Genomic DNA, 19155 nt, shown 5'->3' on the forward strand with positions numbered 1-19155 from the left:
ATGCTTAAGTGCTTTGCTCAACTGACCCGAGCACCATATAGAACTGAGTCTTTAATGTGTCTCCCCATCCCCTTTGAAAAACACATCAGATTTTGGTTTAAGTGATATTTTCATACTGCAAACATAGCCTAGAAATTAAATTATAAAGAAAAGTCCAACTTTCTCTCAGTTTTCAGCATTTTTGTGTTAAAGCACCTGTTAGTGTGTTTTCTGTCCCAATTTCTGTTTACAAATAAAATGAGGAACAGATTTACTCATACCTCAAATGGCATGGTTTCTAAAATTAAGCTTGTTACTGAGAGGTAGATTTCCTGCAGGAACAGTACTAAGCTATAAAAGGGACCTACTGCCCATGTGCCATAAATCCTTTGCAGAGAGAGTGAAGGTTCCTGGGTATGTGCAGTCGTGAGAAGATGCATAGCCCTAAGCCTATGGGACCATGTACATGCCAAGATAAATAGCCCACAGGGTGAGACAGAGCCTCTGAATTTAAAACCATCTCTGTTTGTGCACAGGACAGGTCCAGCCATCAGTTTTAGTCATTTTTTTTTGGTTCCTTAAAAAAAAACCCAACAAAACTGTGCACCTTAGCTAGAGCCAACTTTGTTGCTGAGCAACAGCAGAGCTGAGTTCTAGTCAGAGCTGTGACATGGGCTTACTGCCCAGGTGGCCTAGGGCTAATCATGTCATCTTTCCTCAGCTGTAAAGGAGGACACACTTCTTGCTTGCCTTGCTAAGTGTTAATGGATTAGTTTAAAAGCACTTCATTAACTATCAATTTAAAAGCCTTCTAGAAATCCATTAAGAGTTGATAACTTTCTAAACTGTCATAGTCACTTTGCTCACTTACTAATCACACCCATTCATTTCATTGCCTTTATTTGTTTCCTTGACAAACATACGCACCACAACTGACAGGACAAAGCGGTATGTTTTACAGCATACCATAGGTTCAAAAAGCGGCTGCATTTTGTTAGTATTAACACCACCACTTTGGGCATGTTCTCTGGTCCAGAAGCATGCACAACTTCCACTCACATGAATGGATGTTATGTGTGTGCAACCAGTAGCTGCCTCTGAACCTTCTGCTCAGTTTGATCACTGATGCAGAGTCATTTAATGGCAGCACTGAACAATTTCACTAATTATGTCTAGAAAGGTCAGAAATTTGTATATAACTGGATATTACATCTCACCTGTCAAAGGTGATGGTTTCTTGTGTTAACCCTGTTATTGTTGGTATTCTTATATGAATTTCTTCTTAATGGCTTTTAGTAAGAACCAATTACTTTCAAAACTAAGCTCTTAATACAAATCATTGTCTGTTTGCTGACAACATTTAATTCAGCTTAATCTTTCCTGGGGAAATAGGCAGTTATCAGGGTAAATTGCTTTTCTGTTTGCAAGAAACAAGGAGTTGCACTTAAGATTCAACCTAATTTCAAGGGAGCACTGTGTGGCCACATATCTACCACCCCACACCCTTCACAGGGGGATCTGTCTGAGAGCACAGCATTTGATGGAAAGCTGTAACTAAGTAAGTATGTTATCCATGATACGTCTAAACAAGAACATGCAGCAATCTTGTTCAGATTATTGAAGGTATTTTACAAAAGCAGCCAATATTTACATTTTAAAATGAAGTATAAACTCAGAACTTTGTCATGGGGACAGATTGTTCTAGTGCCCTCCCTTCAACTTGATTACAGTTTTATATATTCTCTGGACTAAGAAGCCTCACATTAGCACCTTACTTTAGCAATACTTGTAACAATCCTCCCCAAGTGACAGTATTACTACTCACAGTCTACAAGATTGGAGGACAACTGATTTATGAAATGTAACTCCACCTAAATCTATTCTTTTCGTAAGGAACACAACACATTTTGGGCAACAACCACCAATGCTCAGACCTATCAAGAAAAAGTAACATGAACACACTTCCCTTGCAATACTGGATATTTAAAGCAAGTGGTAACTGTAAGATCTTGGCTAATTCATCAGTATGTGTAGCCCTTTCACCTGTAGTGGTTTAGGTTTGCTTTGCCACACTGTTATTCAAGGTGCCAAGAGAAAAGGCCTACACACACCGCCTTCCGCGGAAGGCAGAAGAATTTATTGATGGCCAAAGTGGTCATTCAGAGCTGGGTCCGCTCTGTAAGCTTATACCAGCATGAACGCTTCACATTCTGAACAGCTGACGCCGTCTCAGCTACAAGAAAAGTTCCGTATTTACACCATGTGCATGTAAATATTCTTTTTTTTGCAGTGACATAATCCAAAGAACAATATGTATATAAAAAGTAAGTTTCCTGTTCTATACAGCATTTGCTGCTTTATCGAAAAAGCCGATACATCCTAGGTAGCCGCCCATCCTTACTAGACAGTGCTGCTTGAATGTGTTCATACGTAGGCAATTCCGTCAAGTCACCCAGTGCAGCCACAGCTGGTTTGTTACGAAGCATTTTAGCGACCACTCTCTTAATGTCGTTGGGTTTCACGTTACCTGCAGACAATGACAAGAGCTATTTCAAATGCATTTTAAACAGAGATAGAAGCTTTGCCCTGAAGGCAGAATAATTTCATCGTGCTGGATCTATACTTGGAATGCCTGCATTTTAATCCCAGCTCTGAAACTGTGTGTCAGATTTCTCCTTCTGTCAAACGGGAGCACCAAGCTAGCTAGCTCACAAGCAGTTGAGGGTTACTTTGTAAGATGTTTGAAGATATTAAGTTAATTTATTACAAGTATGCCCAGTTAAAGGGGGACAGGTTCACAACTGCATTTCCCTCCGATTTGTAACTGTTAAATAATTGCCACAATTGTTCTGAGATCAGAGAAAACTTTTTTGATAGTGCTTTTGTCAGGCCAGTTCTGCTGGTCAGTTGCTCTGGTTTTGGTACACAAACCAGCCCATATCACTCACGCACTACGCCCCACGCAAGAGGGCCTCTCTCAGTAATGACAGCAGCAAAGCTGAAATAAATTGAGAGGCAACACAGATGATAGAAGAGACAGGAATGGGGAGGAGGGGCAGAACTGGGCCTAGGTCTGTTCGCAGGGGCTACTTCCAGGGCTGCCCATAAAAGCCTTATGGGGCTGGCTCTTAAAATTAATTTAAAAATCAAATTGATGGTGTCTCTGTAAGCCTTGCTTAGTGTAAACACACCCTAGGGCTGCGGGGGCAAAACGAGCACTTCCATTTGCACTGTCACCCTCCCTCCTAACACCCCGTGAAGTGAGAAAGGTAGTAATTCCTGTTCTACAGAGGGGGAAACAGAGGATCAGAAACATTAAGTGGCTTGGCCAGACACAGAGCAAGTCCATGCCACAGCTGGGATGGCCTGGCTTCCAGTGCATTAGACAAAAAGAGCCTAATCTGAAGTCTTTCCGTTGATTTAAATGGGCATTGGCTCAGACTTCATCGCCTCACTAGTTAACATTTGCTGTCTATATTTGAAATACCATCAGCAGCAAGGTGAGCTGGGAATTTGCCCCAGTACTGACAAACAAATATTTAATCCTTAGAGCGACTGCTGCCATTGAGGGATTCTGCTGAAACTTCCCTGCTCCCCACTCTGGGGGTTAAGAGCCTATAAGAGTCTCACACTGCTGAAGAGGTGGCACCCTACCAAAAGGTCCTGTTTTATCAAGGACAGGATTTAGGCGTTTAAATCCTCCCACCCGAACTCGCAAGGTAGCTCCTGCGCGAAGGTATCAGCAGAGTGCACCTACAGCCCAACATGGTCAGCGCAAAGTCAGTGGGGTTTACTCACCGATGAGAGAGCACAGCTCATGAGGGAGCTTTCTTGTGTTTGTTGCCAGCACTTGCCTTCCTACATCCTCAAAGATAACTGGCCGGGATTCTAGGTTCATCATAAGCATGGATTTCAGCTGGGTCTTTGCTCGCTCCAATTCTACCTGTATGGCAACAAAATACAGCAGACTGCTTTAGACTGGTCTCAGGACTGGCAACTACTCTACCTGCTGTACACAGTCATCATCCTCCACGAATAACTGGGAGACATCAATATCTCATTCTGCTGTCAGCATAAGTCTGGAGCTGGGGGTAGTCTAAAGAGGTGGGGTTTTTTAAAAGGAAAAGGAAGGTGCTTGGTAAATTAACGGAAATGGTTCCAAAATGAAGTGGCGTGAAGTCAGGATTGGGCAAAGGGTCCCTTCTTCTACATAGATATTTGACACCCGTACACATAGAAAATTGATCTACAAACACCTGCCTCCTTGTGGAGATGCTCTTGTGATTACTAGACTATTAAACACATGAAACATAGTCAGTAGAAAATGTACATTCAAAATCTTACATATGAAATTCATCAGCCTAGCTAGGGCCCATCACCATGGTATTTCAGTACTGAGACTATGTGCATAAAACAGAGCTTGGGCAACTTGCCTCTCCCACTGCTCCCGCCATTAAAATGAACTCTCTTGTGATTATTTCCACCATTTCTCGGACCTGTAAAAACAAGTGAGTCTTTGAAAGAAAAATAGAATAATGCCTGCCCATTCTCTCAGCTCGGGTTTAACCAAAAAGATCAAAAACCAGCAATCAGCAGGTGACTTTCCCTTTTCTCCTTTTGGAGTCTGAAAGATTCAAACCCCTCCTTCGCTGAACTGCATGAGTACAGGAAAATTGTAGTAGGGCACCACAGAAGCAATTCCCATCACTGAGAATGGAGCTTTGCCAGAAGGGGAGTGAGGCTGTGCAGAGCACTTGAGCCATTTGGGGAAGAGCAGTGGGTCAGGAATACATAAACCCAATTCATCTTTATACATAGCTAAGTGGGAAAATAGGATGCTCTCTTCCAGAGTAGTGAACTTTCACAATGCCAGTAACATTTTACAGTTAGAATTGGCCATTATGAACATGCAACCCCACTGCAAAATAACGTACCCTGTAGTTGTGAATGACAAAGTTTGATGTGTTATATGCAACCGATAACCGCTTAATGATAATATGGAAAAAACGACTATCTGAAATTAAGTCAGCGACAGACTTACCTTTTATGAATTTATGGCTTGGGATATAGAAGAGCCACGTACCTGTCGAGGATCTGCACTGGCATGAATACACAAGAGACCTGTATCTTCATAACTGTGATGGTAAGAGGTTGCATTATACATCCAGTGATGCCTGTAAGTACAAGAACATGCATCTGAGTACTCTCTAACTAACAAAAGACAATACACTCCCTGCTTCATCTTCAAGATAGGATTCCCAAATGCTGATGGCAATTCGAACTGTCAGTCCAAGAGTCAGGAACATGTCTCCGCTCCCCTGATTATTTTCTTCTGTGCATGTCTGCCTTCTACTCCCCTCCCCACTGTTTCAACAGGAGGAGGATACTGTGCAGGAACAGCTGCATCAACTGCTGATTTTCACAATTTTTTCCCCCCTGTTGAAGACTTGGGCCAGTGGAGGATGACAGGATCCCAGGGCACCTGCGTGCTCAGTTGAACGACACCCACCTCCTCCCAAATAAGCCATGTCTGGCTTCTAAGAGCTGATTTTTAAAAACCGGACATATTTAGGCTTTCAGGTGAGGCCTTCTGTTCAGGGCCCTCAGAGACGAGTCCTTTGGCAGCATTCCTTGAAAGGGAGGTAAACACACCTGTTGAGCACATTAAGATACAGACGGGTGAACATGCCCTTGCCAGGCCCTCCGGCAGAAAAGGAGCCACCGCCTCCCATCATCATGTTTAATACAGCGAAGGGAATGAAGTCTTCCTCCTGAATCACAGTGAGAGAGTCAGTGGAGCTGCAGTGCCTCTTGGTGCTCAAAGGGAAGTGGAAGAGGGAAAATACCAGGAGAAATGCCCCGATGAACACAAGAAGCCGTGCAAATATTGGTGCATCGCTCCAAGGTCTAGCTAGCAATGCATGTGATAGCACACTCCTGCATTTGAGAGTCTGATGGCAAAACCTTTCCCAGCCTCCCACCAGGCTACTGCTGGAAAAAGCTCCCTTGCTACCTGCATGCGTCTGTTCTCTCAGACACAAAATAGCTCCAACTTTTGAACAATGACATGGTTGCTCAAGGTTTTGCTAGTTTAGGGTGTGCACAGCAGTGACTTTTGGGACAGTGCTTACCAAAAACGAGCAGCTTTCTAACCCAATCATGATGTGGGTCAGCTCAGGGATTGGGGTAGGACCCAAACTCACATCCGACATGTCTTTTTCAAGCTGTGGGGAGAGAACAAATTAGGATTGAATTTCACCTTCAGAGCGTGGCCTGGTAAATTACAGAAATCAAACGAGTTGCCCAGCAGCAGCCTCAATGGGCGCACACAGCTGTTAGAAGTGCAGGCTTATGAACTTGCATCTGCACAGTAGGCAACTGCATGTACAAATGAGCACTAATGTAATTAGCTGTTTTGTGGGTACAAATGCTGCTTATCACAAGTCAAGAGGTGCCTTTTTGAAAACGAAGACCTACCACGATGAATGAAATCAAGGGAGTTCAAATCTATTACTGTACTTTAACACAAGAGGAAGTTGCATGATGCACTGATTAGTTCTTGCTTTTATTTTACCTTGATGATTCCTCCTGTGTACTGTGCAACGGATTTGTCAACTTGCTTGGGCTTCTCGCTTCTCCACACGGGATCTACACCAAGCAAATACTTCCTGGCACACTCGACCAACTGCTCATGCTCTATCCCAACCCCAGCCAACACCATCCGGTCAGGTGTATAGTAATTCTGCAGATATGAATGGAGCACTTTCTGATCCATTTTCTCTATGTTTTCCACGGGGCAGAACCTGTTGAGTCCCACGGTGTTCTCCCTGTAAGCTGCCTATTGGGAGAGTGAACACACAACCACCCTTAGTTTAGAACACACAATGCTTTGTTCTCCCTCAAAATTATGACATGAGCCTTCCTTTGCCCCTTTGCGCCTAGGCTAATGTAGATGCAGTAAGAGAGGGAACACATACTGAGCATCATTTCACTTGTGCCCCACCCGCAAAGATAAGTTATAGCAGGAGAGGATTGGGTAACTGTCAGGTTTGAAACATTTAGACTAACTGGACTCAAGATCAACAAAGCCCTTCATTCTTTTGAGGAAGGTACAGTAAACTTAATGGACTCAATGTACATGGCACTTCCAGAGGCTTTAAAAATCCAAGACCCTGTCTGCTGTACATGGATATTAATGATATCATGGCCCTGTTTGTAAGAGCAGGGATTTGTCCAGTTTCTATAGCCTATACTTTCAGGGGCAGGATCCCGCCCGCCTCAGCAGAACCAGAGCCCAGACTTCAGTGGTACTAGATGAATAGCTTGGATCCTTGGGGAGAAAGAGCACTACATAAATGTAAGTCATCATCCTGAAGGTGGAAACAGGAAAAACAATGGAATGCTGGAAACAGGAAGTTCTAAAAGAAGCATGAAGTCCAAGTATCAAGCACACTTTACAAAGATGGCAGTGTGAATAAGCTCTGGTTTATGTTGGAACCTTAACTGCCCCTTTCTTGACTTTGTACCTCATGCAGAATATAGGATTTCAAAATGGAGGTGTAAGCAAAATGCTCCCCAAATTCTATGTTAGCATAATAAAAGTGTGTTTATAGACCAGATAAAAAGCACCAGTGAAATTAAGTAAAGGGTGAGAAAGAAACTGCATCACATATTGCAGAGAGCAATGTGTGCGAGACAAACCCCACAGCAGTTTACCGCATGTATCATCTCAGTTAGTAGTGGCTCTGGATCAGGTCTCATATTCAGATCTTCGAGCTCAAATTGCACAGCCATTCGAGTCATCTCAATTTCTTCATCTACAGCGAGATAAAACAAAGGCTATGAACCACTGTCCAAAGTATTGAATAGGTAATTAACTCCTTGGGTCCTGCACAGACAACGAGGAGCACCATGGGATGTTGGCTCCAGCAGAATCTCTGAGGTCCAGAAACAAAGAAGCCCAAATCAAGAGGGGTGGGGGAAAGAATCCATACACACTATTCAGTCCTAAGTAAAACACTGAGGCTGATAGGAAAGCAGCAGTAGATTGAATCCATTTTCAGACTAGGGCAATATTATTCTTTGTTCATCTTCTCAGATGAAAGCAAACAGTCTAAAACAAACCCTGTTGCTAGAAGGAAGTGGAAATGACTGGCCTGTCTTATTAGCATATTAACTTTCATAATAAAAACATTCTATAGCAATTTAATGTTTGCTCTAATCCAATACTCAACACAGACTTTGTAAAGTCTTTAAATCAGTAGGATGTAATGAACGATAGTACTGAAATAATTTTGTCATGTGATGTCTAGGTATCCTTTCCTGAAACAGTGACTCAGATTCTCACACCTGATAACCTGGGCTGTAGTACTACATCAGCCAGTAGATTCACCACAGTGTCTAGGCCTTTGGCATCAGCAGAAACAGCATACATTGTGGTATCCCTGCAACACAAACAGATGTTTTGCATTCAGTTTACAAGTGGAATATATGAACTCCGGGCAATATTTGCCCATTACTTTGAAGATGGTAAAGTGCTAAAATTCCTTATTTTATGTTCAAACTAGCATCCTTATTGCAATTTGCTACAAAGAGATTACTCTTGCTATTCAAAAACAAAGTCATTGTTGTTGTTGAACAGAAAATCAAGTTCAGTCATGTGTCATTGTCAGCAATCATGACAACTATTCATGCATAGGGAAATACAGAGTAAGATTTGTACCTTGATGCCTGACAATCACAAATACCCCCGTGCTTTTCCAAGGTGAGAAGAATTTCATCTTTGCTGCCAAACTGGGCTGTAGACTAACCAAAAGGAAAAAAAAAAAGCGTTAAGGCTTATGAAATGTGTCTATTGACCGTTTGTTAGTGTGATCTAATAAACTGAAGCACTTTTCTTTTTTTCCCCACTTGAAGCAAATAAATACTTAGAGCTTGAGCCGCATTCCTTGAAGTCAGTAAGAATCTTGGGTGCTCAAGGAAAGCAGACTTGGGCCTTCTGAGAATAATTACAGCCACACTAATAACAGGTTAGGTTTTTTGTAAGTATTTAACACAGAGGCTTTAGGAACCTTATCGTCACAAACAATACTTACAGAGAAAGCCAACTTTTCCAAAAAGTGTGAAATGCCGCTAAGGTATTTTGCTTCATGTCTTGATCCTGAATTTATAAGAACTTACATAAAAAAAAATTTAAAAAAGTTAATGTTTATTTTAACCCCATAGCCTATTCACTGGTTTTACAAGCATGAGAAAGCATACGACTAGCGAAGACCACCTCAATTTAAAACATCATAATTTCAATGCATTCGATTATTTCTAAGGTTTCAGAGTAACAGCCGTGTTAGTCTGTATTGGCAAAAAGAAGAGGAGTACTTGTGGCACCTTAGAGACTAACCAATTTATTTGAGCATAAGCTTTCGTGAGCTACAGCTCACTTCATCGGATGCATACTGTGGAAAATGTCTCCACAGTATGCATCCGATGAAGTGAGCTGTAGCTCACGAAAGCTTATGCTCAAATAAATTGGTTAGTCTCTAAGGTGCCACAAGTACTCCTCTTCTTTTTGCGATTATTTCTAAGTAAATATTTAACTACCATATCGCTAAGGACTTAACTTCACTGCAAATTTCATTTGAGTTATAACTCAAGTGTTGCTCCCGTCCCCACACAAAATCCCTTGACTCAAGTGAGGTGCTTTTAACTCAAGTTGGCTGGCCCACTGGGGTATAGGCCAAAACTCAAGTTAACGCAACTTATCAGCTGCCAACTCTGCCACTTGGTACAACTCTAGTGTTATTTTGCAGTGTGGCTGCTCTCGCTTGAGCTAGGCTAACTCAAGGGGAGTAACTCAAGCGTAGATAACTTAAGTTAACTGTGCAGTGAAGACAAGCCATTAGGTATGTCTGTATTGCGTTGGTACCTAAATACCAAAGCTGCTCCCAGTTAAGTCAATGGGAATTTGGCCATTGATGCCAAAGCAGGATGTGGGCCTCTATATACAGTAGATCCAAATGCAATGATTCCTAGATTCCAAAGCCAGAAGGGACAATTGTGATCATTGAGTCTGACCTGTATAACACCAGTCATAGCACTTCCCCTGAGCAGTGAGACTTGCCTGCTTGAAGTCATTCAGTACTTACTGCCTACAGTACAGAACTGTCCAAATTTGTTTTGTGACGCAATCCGCAGTCCGTTCTCTAGCGTTGTAACTTTGGTTTCAAATTTCTCCTGTCCGTCAACCGTTGCGAAGACAGGCTTAGGCACTCCAGGCAGAGGAGAAGTGAGAGGGACACTGGGGCAGCCACCACCACTGCTGTATTTTCTGTAGGCTGCCAGGCCAAACCTAGACCAATCATAGACATTTGTATAAAAACACTAATCAGTGCACCGGACCTCAGTTCATCAAACAGGCTTTTAGTAACAATTGAGAGTGGATGCTTTGACTGTGAAGATTATGGCACTTCCCTACTTTGTTAGAGTGTTGAGAAGATAAAAATTCCCTCAGATACCACAGTGCTGGGGCCCACATAAGTACTTAAGTGGATACATGGAATCAACTGGCCCTGACCTCACTAGTGACAGTCATACTACCAGAAGGTTGCTGAGGTTTCCAATTCTGTCCATCAAGGGCTGTTCAATGTCCAGCAAACTATGAAAGAGGCTAAAATGTTCCCACAATCATGTGGTTGAGCGAATGGGCTTCCAGCCAAAGGAAAGCCCTGCATGATGCCCCAAGGGAAGGAGGCTCGGTAGGTGAGGTAGACAGATATGCTTTCATTTATGCCCCCTTATTTATGGGCAGGTCAGGACCTGTGGGGATCTTGTGAGGTCACTGGCCGAAGAGCAGCTAGGGGTGTGCGGGGTCCTGAAGGCAGCAGCCCGACATAGATCTTGGGGGTCCCTGTCAGAGGAGAGCCTGGGGGTGGCACCCGGGTTCTTGGAAAGGTGATGGTGAAGCAATTAGGAGTCACTGAGGAGTGGGTTTGGGTGGGGGGAGGTTTCTGGCAGGGGAGGGGACTCTTGGGGGTGTCTGGCAGCGGGCACTGGGGAGGACCGGGATTCTTGAGTCTCTGGCAGGAGGAAGAGCTCGGGGAGAGCAAGGGCCTTGGGGCCCCTGTCAGAGGAGAGGCTGGGGGACTCTCTGGGGGGGAAGGGTGGGGAGTCACTGGAGACTCCATGGGGGGGGGGAGGGTGAGGGATCACGGGGGGCTCCATGGGGGGGGAAGCTAACGGGGGGAGTCATTAGGGGGCTCCAATAAGGGGGAGAGTGAGGGCCCACGGGCCGCTCTATTCAACTACTCTTCGGGTGGGGGAGGAGGCAGCTCTCACCTGCGAACCGGGCCCCACGCGCCACCCCGAAACCGCACCATGTTCGCCGCCATCTTATGTCCGGGAAGCCCCGGCCTCCGCCTCCCCTTCCGCCCGGCTGCCCGGCACGGACACCACGCGGGGGGCGCGGGGAGGAGCTAAGCGCGTTCGGGGGCGGTGCTTGCTGGTTGGTCAATGCCGGCGAGGGGTGGGGCTGAGTGTCCGGAGGCGGGCTCTCAGTGGTTAGCGCGGAGGCGGGAATGACCCGAGGTGGCTGCTGGTTGGACCGTTCCAGGAAGGGCGGGCCCAGGCGGGGAATGGCCCCGCCTCCTGCCCCGCGGGGAGCTGACTGGCCGGCCTGGGGCCTCTCTAGCCGTCGCTGAGGGGGGGAGGAGGAGGAGGAGGCGGAGGCGGAGGCGGCGGCGGCGGCGGTAGCGGGTGGGGGGCCATGGCGGGTCACAACCGCGCCCCAGCCGTCGGCCCCCGCTCCCCTTCCCCGAACCCCCACCTCTGGGGCGGTGAGAGCCGGGAGGGGGGGCATGGCGGGAGGGGGGGTGTCTCCCCGGGCCCCGAGTCCGCGCCGCCCGGCTGACGCGCCCCCTCTCTCCCCGCAGGCGAGGAGCCCGGCGCGGCCAACCCCTTCTCCTTCAAGGAGTTCGTGCGGAGCCAGGGCCGGAGCGCGGCCCCGCGCGGCGCCAGCCCCAAGGTAGCGAGGGGGCGGGGCGCGGGGAGGGACGGGCGCGCGATCCCCCCCCCCCCAGCCAGCCCGCGACCCCCACCTGCGCCCTCTCTCCCTGCAGGGCGCCGCCGGGCCGCCGCCGCCCCCCGAGGCCTCGGGGCTGGGCCTGCGGCTCCCGGAGCCGTTTTTCCCGGACCCCAGCGCCGGCGACACGCTGCTGGACGAGGAGGATGCGGAGTGGAGCGGGTGTTACCAGCCCGCCGCCGTGGAGGAGCGGGCCCACTTGGCCGGGCCCCGAGGCGCCTCGCCGGGGCCTAGCGCCTCGGACTTCTTTTACTGCGACCGCCCGGACTGGTCGGGGCTGGAGGACTCCGCTCCCTGGCCGCTGGACGAGAGCGACCCGCTGGGCTACGCAGCTCTCGGGACCGGGGACCGGAGCCTGGCGTCCGGGGCGGAAGCCGGAGATGGGCGTTATCACCCGCTGCAGCCCGCCGTCCGGGAGGTAGGCGGCTGAGCTCGTCTCTGATCGAGCTGGTAGAGCTCTTCCGGTCGGGGGAAAGTACTCGGAGCATCCCAGCCTCCAGCGCCACACTCAGAACCTTTCCCCGGCCTGAGGAGCTTCTCTCTCACCAGCAGAGAAGTTGGTCCAGTCAAAGATACTGCCTCGCCCACCTTGGCTTTCTCGTTTATAGTCCTGGTGGATTGTGAAGTGCTGGAACTTGAGTTTGCACCTCAGCGTGTTACAGAAAAGTTATTTTAGGTCACCCTAAAGCAGGGGGTCTCAAACTGGGGGTCGGGACCCCTCAGAGGGTCAGGAGGTTATTTCACTGGGGGGATGATCACAAGCTGTCAGCCTCCACCACAAAGCCGGCTTTGCCTCCAGCATTTATAAGGGTGTTAAATAAATTAAAAACTTATAAATTTTTTTTTATATATATATAAGGGGGAGATTGTACTCAGAGGCTTGCTAAGTGAAAGGAGTCACCAGCACAAAAGTTTGAGAACTACTGCCCTAAAGGGTCTTTAAAATGTAACTTCATTGTCACTGAAGTCTGTGCACGGTACCAAGGCAACTTGGCTTCAGAGTTGGATGAAATGAAGCCGCTTGAAATAGTTCTAAACTCTTCTTTATAGCATAAGCTAAAAGATCAGTACGATCACCAGACCATACATTCCTGATTTCTAATGAGAATTTTTCTGCAGCTACAAGAAGAAAATGCCAAACTAAGAAGCAAGATTAACCAGCTTCACTTCTTCTCTGAAATTCAGACAGACAAGTATGTATATTACAGCGGAAAAGAAATCATTAACTTAATAAATGAAGATGAAGTGCTGATATCCTTATACATTGTAACTAAATGAAACGAGATTTGTGACAGTTTAAACCAGTGGTCACCAACCGGTCGATCACGATCGACTGGTCAGTCCTAGAGGATCTCCCAGTCAATCACAATCTCCGGTGGTGTTGCAGGGCTGCTGCTAAGGCAGGCTCCCTGCCTGCCCAAGCCCCTTCCGGAAGCGGACAGCAGAAGCACCGCCCCTGCAGCTCCCATTGACTGGGAATGGGGAGCTGTGGCCAATGGGAGCTGCCGGGGCGGTGCTTGCAGAGAGGGGCAGTGCGCGGAGCCATGTGCCCCCCCCGTTCTCCCGCAGGGGTGCGTTGGCCACTTCCAGGAGTGGTGTGGGGCCAGGGTAGGCGGGGAGCCTGCCTTAGTGGCAGCCATGCTGCACCACCAACCAGGAACCGCCGGAGGAAAGGGCTGCCTGGCGGCAGGCTGTGTTCCCCACCCAAGCCCCATCCTGGAGCCAGCACCCCAAACCCCCTCCTGCACCGCAACCTCCAGCTCTAAGCCCCCTCTTGGAGCTTGCACCCCTCACCTCCTCCTGCACCTCAACCCCCTGCCCCAGGCTTAGTTCAGAGCCCCCTTCCACACTGCAAACCCCTTGGCCCCAGCCCTGAGCCTAAACTCCCTACCAAACCCCTACCCCAGCCCGGTGAGGGTGTGGAAGAGCGAACGATGGAGATTTGGGGGGATAGAGTGAGCGGGGCTTTGGGGAAGGGATGGGGTAGATCCTGGGTTGCCCTTAAATTCAAAAGTGATCTTGGGTGTAAAAAGTTTAGAGACCACTGGTTTACACTATTGTATGACAACTTCACTACAGGGTTATTTCAGCTGAGAAACTTTGGCTTCTAAGAAATCAGCTGGATTTCCTTTTAGAAGGAAATCAGGGAAAGTAAGTAGAATGTTAATCTGATTTGGTGTCTTGTTTTTTTAATAATAATTGGAGCCAAATTCTGTCCTCTTTTATAACCTATTCAACTCAGTTTGTCAATGAAGGCAAACTTGCCTATTGGAACACTTCAGAGTAATGTATTAATAATCCTTCCTTTGCTCCTGTGAGGCAAGTAAGTATTTTCATTTTACCAATAGGGAAATTGATGGTGGGGAGGTTAAGTGAATTTCCCCAGGTCACAGGTGAATCAGTGACAGAGTTGTGATTAGAACTCAGGAATTTCTCTGTCCACTACACCATGCTGCTTCACATACTGAGGCAATTCACACTTTCCTAAAAATGGATTGTTACACAACCCAACCACACCTCAGAATGGCTTGAAAAGCAACATAAAAACAAGTATCAGGGGGTAGCCGTGTTAGTCTGTATCCACAAAAACAACAAGAAGTCTGGTGGTACTTTAAAGACTAACAGATTTATTTGGGCATAAGCTTTCGTGGGTAAAACACCACTTCTTCAGATGCATGGAGTGAAAATTACAGATGCAGGCATTATATAATGACACATAAAGGGAAGGGAGTTACCTCACAAGTGGAGAACCAGTGCTGACAGGGCCAACTCGATCAGGGTGGATGTAGTCCACTCTCAATAATAGATGAGGAGGTGTCAATTCCAAGAGAGGCAAAGCTGCTTTTGTAATGGGCCAGCCACGCCCAGTCCCTATTCAAGCCCAAATTATTGGTGTTAAACATAACAACAGTGAATGGACTTGATGTGCAGAGATTCAGCTGCATAATTATCCTTGACGCTAATGGATGTTGAACAAATAAATCCCCTGAGGCCCAGCCTGGAAACCTAATTCTGTGGGTGGATTTTCTATAGTACATTAGAATGAACATTTTTGTCATACTGAAGCCTCTATCTAGGATGTTCTAAAAATATTGGACCCTTAAGAGAATCATCTTGCCTGCAACACTTTGTACTCTCTCCCACTGAATGCAAATAAAAATGCCTACTTTGTTCTCTTTAACAAGGGTAAAGAAGCTTGAAAAAAAACTAGAAGAGAACAAGATTAAAGAGCAAAAAGAGGCTCGGGATCTAGAAGCAATGGTGCAGCATGTAGAACAGAATCTCCAGTTGATGACTGTAAATATTTCTTTGTGTTCTTATAGTACAGAACCATGATCAGGGTTGTCCTGTGGGTTTTTGTTTTCCCCCTCACACACTGGAGGAAGCATAAGCAATGCAGGGTGGAGGATGGTTCAGTAATGGTAACATTCTCTTTTCAACTCTGACACTTGGGTTCAACTTTTTCCCTTACATCATTCAGGAGACAAGTTATCTATCACTTTTCATAGTATCAAGTGTCTATTACTGACAGCACGTCTGAAGCAAGGGCTGCTAACATGAAAAGGAGCTGAGTTCCACTCCAAAAGTACCTCAGTTATACAGGAGTCAGGGCTTTGCATGACTGATTAAAGAATCTTAATCACTCATAAAAAGAAAAGGAATACTTGTGGCACCTTAGAGACTAACCAATTTATTTGCGCATAAGCTTTCGTGAGCTACAGCTCACTTCATCAGGTGCATACTGTGGAAAATACAGAAGTGATCACTTTAGATAAGCTATTACCAGCAGGAGAGTGGGGTGGGGGGAGAGAAAACCTTTTGTAGTGGTAAACACCCATTTTTTCATGGTTTGTATGTATAAGAACATCTGTATTTTCCACAGTATGCATCCAATGAAGTGAGCTGTAGCTCACAAAAGCTTATGCTCAAATAAATTGGTTAGTCTCTAAGGTGCCACAAGTACTCCTTTTCTTTTTGCGAATACAGACTAACACGGCTGTTACTCTGAAACTTAATCACTCATGTTCAGCTGATTCTGTGTAGCTTTCTGGAAACACCCAACTTACACATAATTTACAGATATTTTCATATCGACATTGCCTGCAAGAAAGTTGGTATTTAAGTCATCTGTTTGTTTATAGTGAGTAAATTCTTTCCTTATTCAGAAGGAAGGAGATGTATTGCTGCCTTGATCACTTGATAGGGAAGGGATGTAACATACCGATCTTTGTTATTTTAGTCTCTTTGAGATAGGGCTTATACATTCCTCTGTATGAGGAAAATGCATAGTGCATTCTGGGCGCTACCGCAATATAAATATAAATAATCTTGGTATCTTTTATTTCAGAAACGGGCTGTGAAAGCAGAAAATAACGTTGTAAAACTGAGACAGGAAAATGCATTACTTCAGGTATGAATCTGTCCTCTCCTTTTTCAGGTTCTCTTACTGTATGAACTTCAAGTGAAAATATCTTGATATTTCAGAGTTTATAACAGTGCTACTGGAAAAGTATTCACCTGTGGGTGAATCTTCTATAAAATGTCCTTGTGTTCTGATTGAACGTATATTAAGTCAACGTAAACCAAAAATTTCAGAATTCCAAAGTTTAGAATTTGTGCGCCATGGGACCAGTAACTATTGTGAGGCTTCTTATCCCACAGAATCTGAGATTTCTCACTTTCCATTGGCATAAACACTGACTTTTAGCCATGGTATGTTATACGTGATAGACATTAAAATCGTATTATTCTGATTAACCTCTTCCTCATCCCCAATGCACACTCTAAATTTGAACTGATTTTAGTGCCTTGTATCTTACACTGGTAAGAGAAGACAGTAACCCCAACACCACCTGGAAGTCCAGATTTCTGATATCAAGTAGTAACTTCTGAATGAGTTGGTAAATCTACTACTATAATATCAGAATTAAAGTGGAGTAAGGGAAGCAGCCGCAAGATGGTTTTCAGAATGAAGCAGATTTCAAGACTGCTAACTAGCAACCTGCCAGGGTTAGAAGCACATGGTGGGACTATAGTACAGATGCTTTCAGGTCTGGTAAAGACTTCCAAGGTTAGTCCTGGATCAGAGATCACATGAAGAATTTTGATCCCTGTAAGTGGAGACCATGATCTTGCAGATGGCACAAGTTCCTAATGGAGAGAGCCCTAAATTAGCCCCCCAAAAGTAGCATTCAAGTACTCATAGGAATTGTTTTCTTATGCCATTTTATATAAATAAATGTGCATCTGCTCCAGAGAAATTGTTTATAATAAACTAAACTCTTCCTAAGGTTCAGCTGAAGAATTACAAGACAGAGAATGAAGCCTTGAAGACGGGCGAGTCTGCTAGTTTGGCTGTAGTGAAACAAAATGCAGATGTTGCCCTGCAGAATCTTCTGAGAGTAATTACAAATTCACGCTCTTCAATAAAGTAAGTTCAGCTTTATAAAGAGAACAGTAAAATAAAGAACTTGTCCTAATAGGAGTCTATAGACTAAATGAAAATTACAGTACTGGAGGCTCTTCCATTGACATTCATGAGATCATGTTTACATTTTGTTTACGTTTTGAATTTCAATTTCACATAGCATGGAGGTGCGAACAGACTGTTCAGTTTCACTTTCTAGTTTCACCTACAGTAGCTCAGTGTTGCTATGTTTGTGTTGTGCACACACTGCAGGAAAATAATTATACGATTCAGATTTTTCACTAACTGTTCAAAATTAAGTCCATTTTCTGTGTAGTATTAAGCTTTTATACAACTAGGGTTTTTAATTAACACTGTAAATATTAATCCTAAACTACCTAAATCTTTTCTTTTACAGTGAATTTTGCAATTCAAGTGAACTGTTTTTCTTAGCAACTGAAATTGCATAGATGTTCTCTGATTATCTTTGTCTCTGCATATCAACCCCTCTTCTGGTAACATTTCTTGTTACTTGTAATCTACCCTATCCTGTTCAGTATTTTGTTTTTTAAATTCCAGGCAATTGATCTCTGGAGCAGAATCATTGCAGGTTGTTGCCGAACTTCTTAAATCGATAGACAGAATTTCTGAAATTTCAGATGATGGACCGTGAAAAAACCACTAAAGGAACTCAACCCCAAGAGTTCTGTTTACATACCAAAATCACTATTCAAAGATTGTTTGCTTTAATATTTAAAAAATGCTTTGTCTTAAAATATGCAACCTTTACCCTTAATGTTTTTATTGTGGGAGAACAGTTATGTACTGGTGTAGTATTACCCTTCCTTACATTGTATCAACAGTACAATGGCAGCCACTGGCTCTCCGAAACCTGATCCAGCAAAGCATATATTTTAAGTGCTTTGCTGGATTGGGACCTCAAGACCCAGCCTTCGCTGTTTGTGCATTGCAGTCTCCCATTAAAATGAACTGGAGCACTGGACTCAAAACACTATGCTCCCTGCATTTTCCCCTCATTCCCTCTAGTAGTGCTGTGTCAAAGTATTTTATAAATGCTAGGAGCAAATAAATCTTTTCTGTGGTTTTGTTTTTGTTACTGCCATGAGTGGTGAGATAGGGGAAAATATTTTGAACTCTTGTATAATTAAATATGAAAATGAGACTACACCATACATAATACTTTAACAGTTTAAGTACTTTCTAAATATATTTAAAAATGGCTTTTTAATTGTATTAGGTTTTGTAACTATTTTTTTTAAAAAAGAAATTAAACTGCAAAATACTATTGCCTTTTGTTGGTGATTCTTGGTGGTTTAAACAAAATGGTTTTCAGAAAATAAAAAATGATGGGTTCTTTTTTAAAGTGGAAAGAGTCACTTTGGTAGAGGTGAGGCAGCTGCTTTTGTGCAATGGACTACTTTCCAGAAAAAGTCCAGAACTCTGATCTAATACAATAGTGTATTCTGTCTAATACAGGAATTGAGTATAATGCGTCTAAATATACCCATAAACTCAAATTTGAGCAGAAGTGAAACTATAATTACATATACCAACTTCAGGTGTGACTGAAAAAATGGAGTTAACAAGTGCCAATGAAATAGTAGTGACTGGAAAAATGGGGAAGTTAATATAGGTACAGCGTGAGAAGAAATTAGCATTTGGGAATTAGTCGTTA

General features: G+C 44.6%; 2 protein-coding genes across 3 annotated transcripts; one reads left to right on the forward strand and one right to left on the reverse strand.

The window, feature by feature from the left end:
• Nucleotides 1-862: 862 nt before the first annotated feature.
• PMPCA (peptidase, mitochondrial processing subunit alpha) lies at nucleotides 863-11460 on the reverse strand. 2 transcript variants are annotated; one of them, XM_075120531.1, is made up of 13 exons: nucleotides 11311-11460; nucleotides 10122-10324; nucleotides 9075-9154; nucleotides 8702-8784; nucleotides 8329-8423; nucleotides 7696-7796; nucleotides 6554-6817; nucleotides 6111-6203; nucleotides 5632-5750; nucleotides 5063-5153; nucleotides 4413-4475; nucleotides 3778-3922; nucleotides 863-2506 (listed from the first exon to the last, which is right to left on the reverse strand). In XM_075120531.1, exons 1-13 carry the CDS (start codon nucleotides 11361-11363, stop codon nucleotides 2337-2339), a joined length of 1560 nt encoding a protein of 519 aa, XP_074976632.1. In that variant the 5' UTR covers nucleotides 11364-11460; the 3' UTR covers nucleotides 863-2336. The 2 variants fall into 2 exon arrangements, with proteins under 2 accessions (XP_074976632.1, XP_048678564.2); XM_048822607.2 differs by having other exon boundaries at nucleotides 3778-3918; nucleotides 4409-4475.
• Nucleotides 11461-11700: 240 nt separating this feature from the next.
• Nucleotides 11701-18765, forward strand: ENTR1 (endosome associated trafficking regulator 1). Its single transcript, XM_075120532.1, has 8 exons — nucleotides 11701-11807; nucleotides 11904-11995; nucleotides 12090-12470; nucleotides 13172-13245; nucleotides 15238-15349; nucleotides 16401-16463; nucleotides 17344-17483; nucleotides 18039-18765. Exons 1-8 carry the CDS (start codon nucleotides 11738-11740, stop codon nucleotides 18130-18132), a joined length of 1026 nt encoding a protein of 341 aa, XP_074976633.1. The 5' UTR covers nucleotides 11701-11737; the 3' UTR covers nucleotides 18133-18765.
• The last annotated feature ends 390 nt before the right edge of the window (nucleotides 18766-19155 follow it).

This window comes from Caretta caretta, chromosome 16 (assembly GCF_965140235.1).
Source record: "Caretta caretta isolate rCarCar2 chromosome 16, rCarCar1.hap1, whole genome shotgun sequence".
NCBI lineage: Eukaryota > Metazoa > Chordata > Testudines > Cheloniidae > Caretta > Caretta caretta.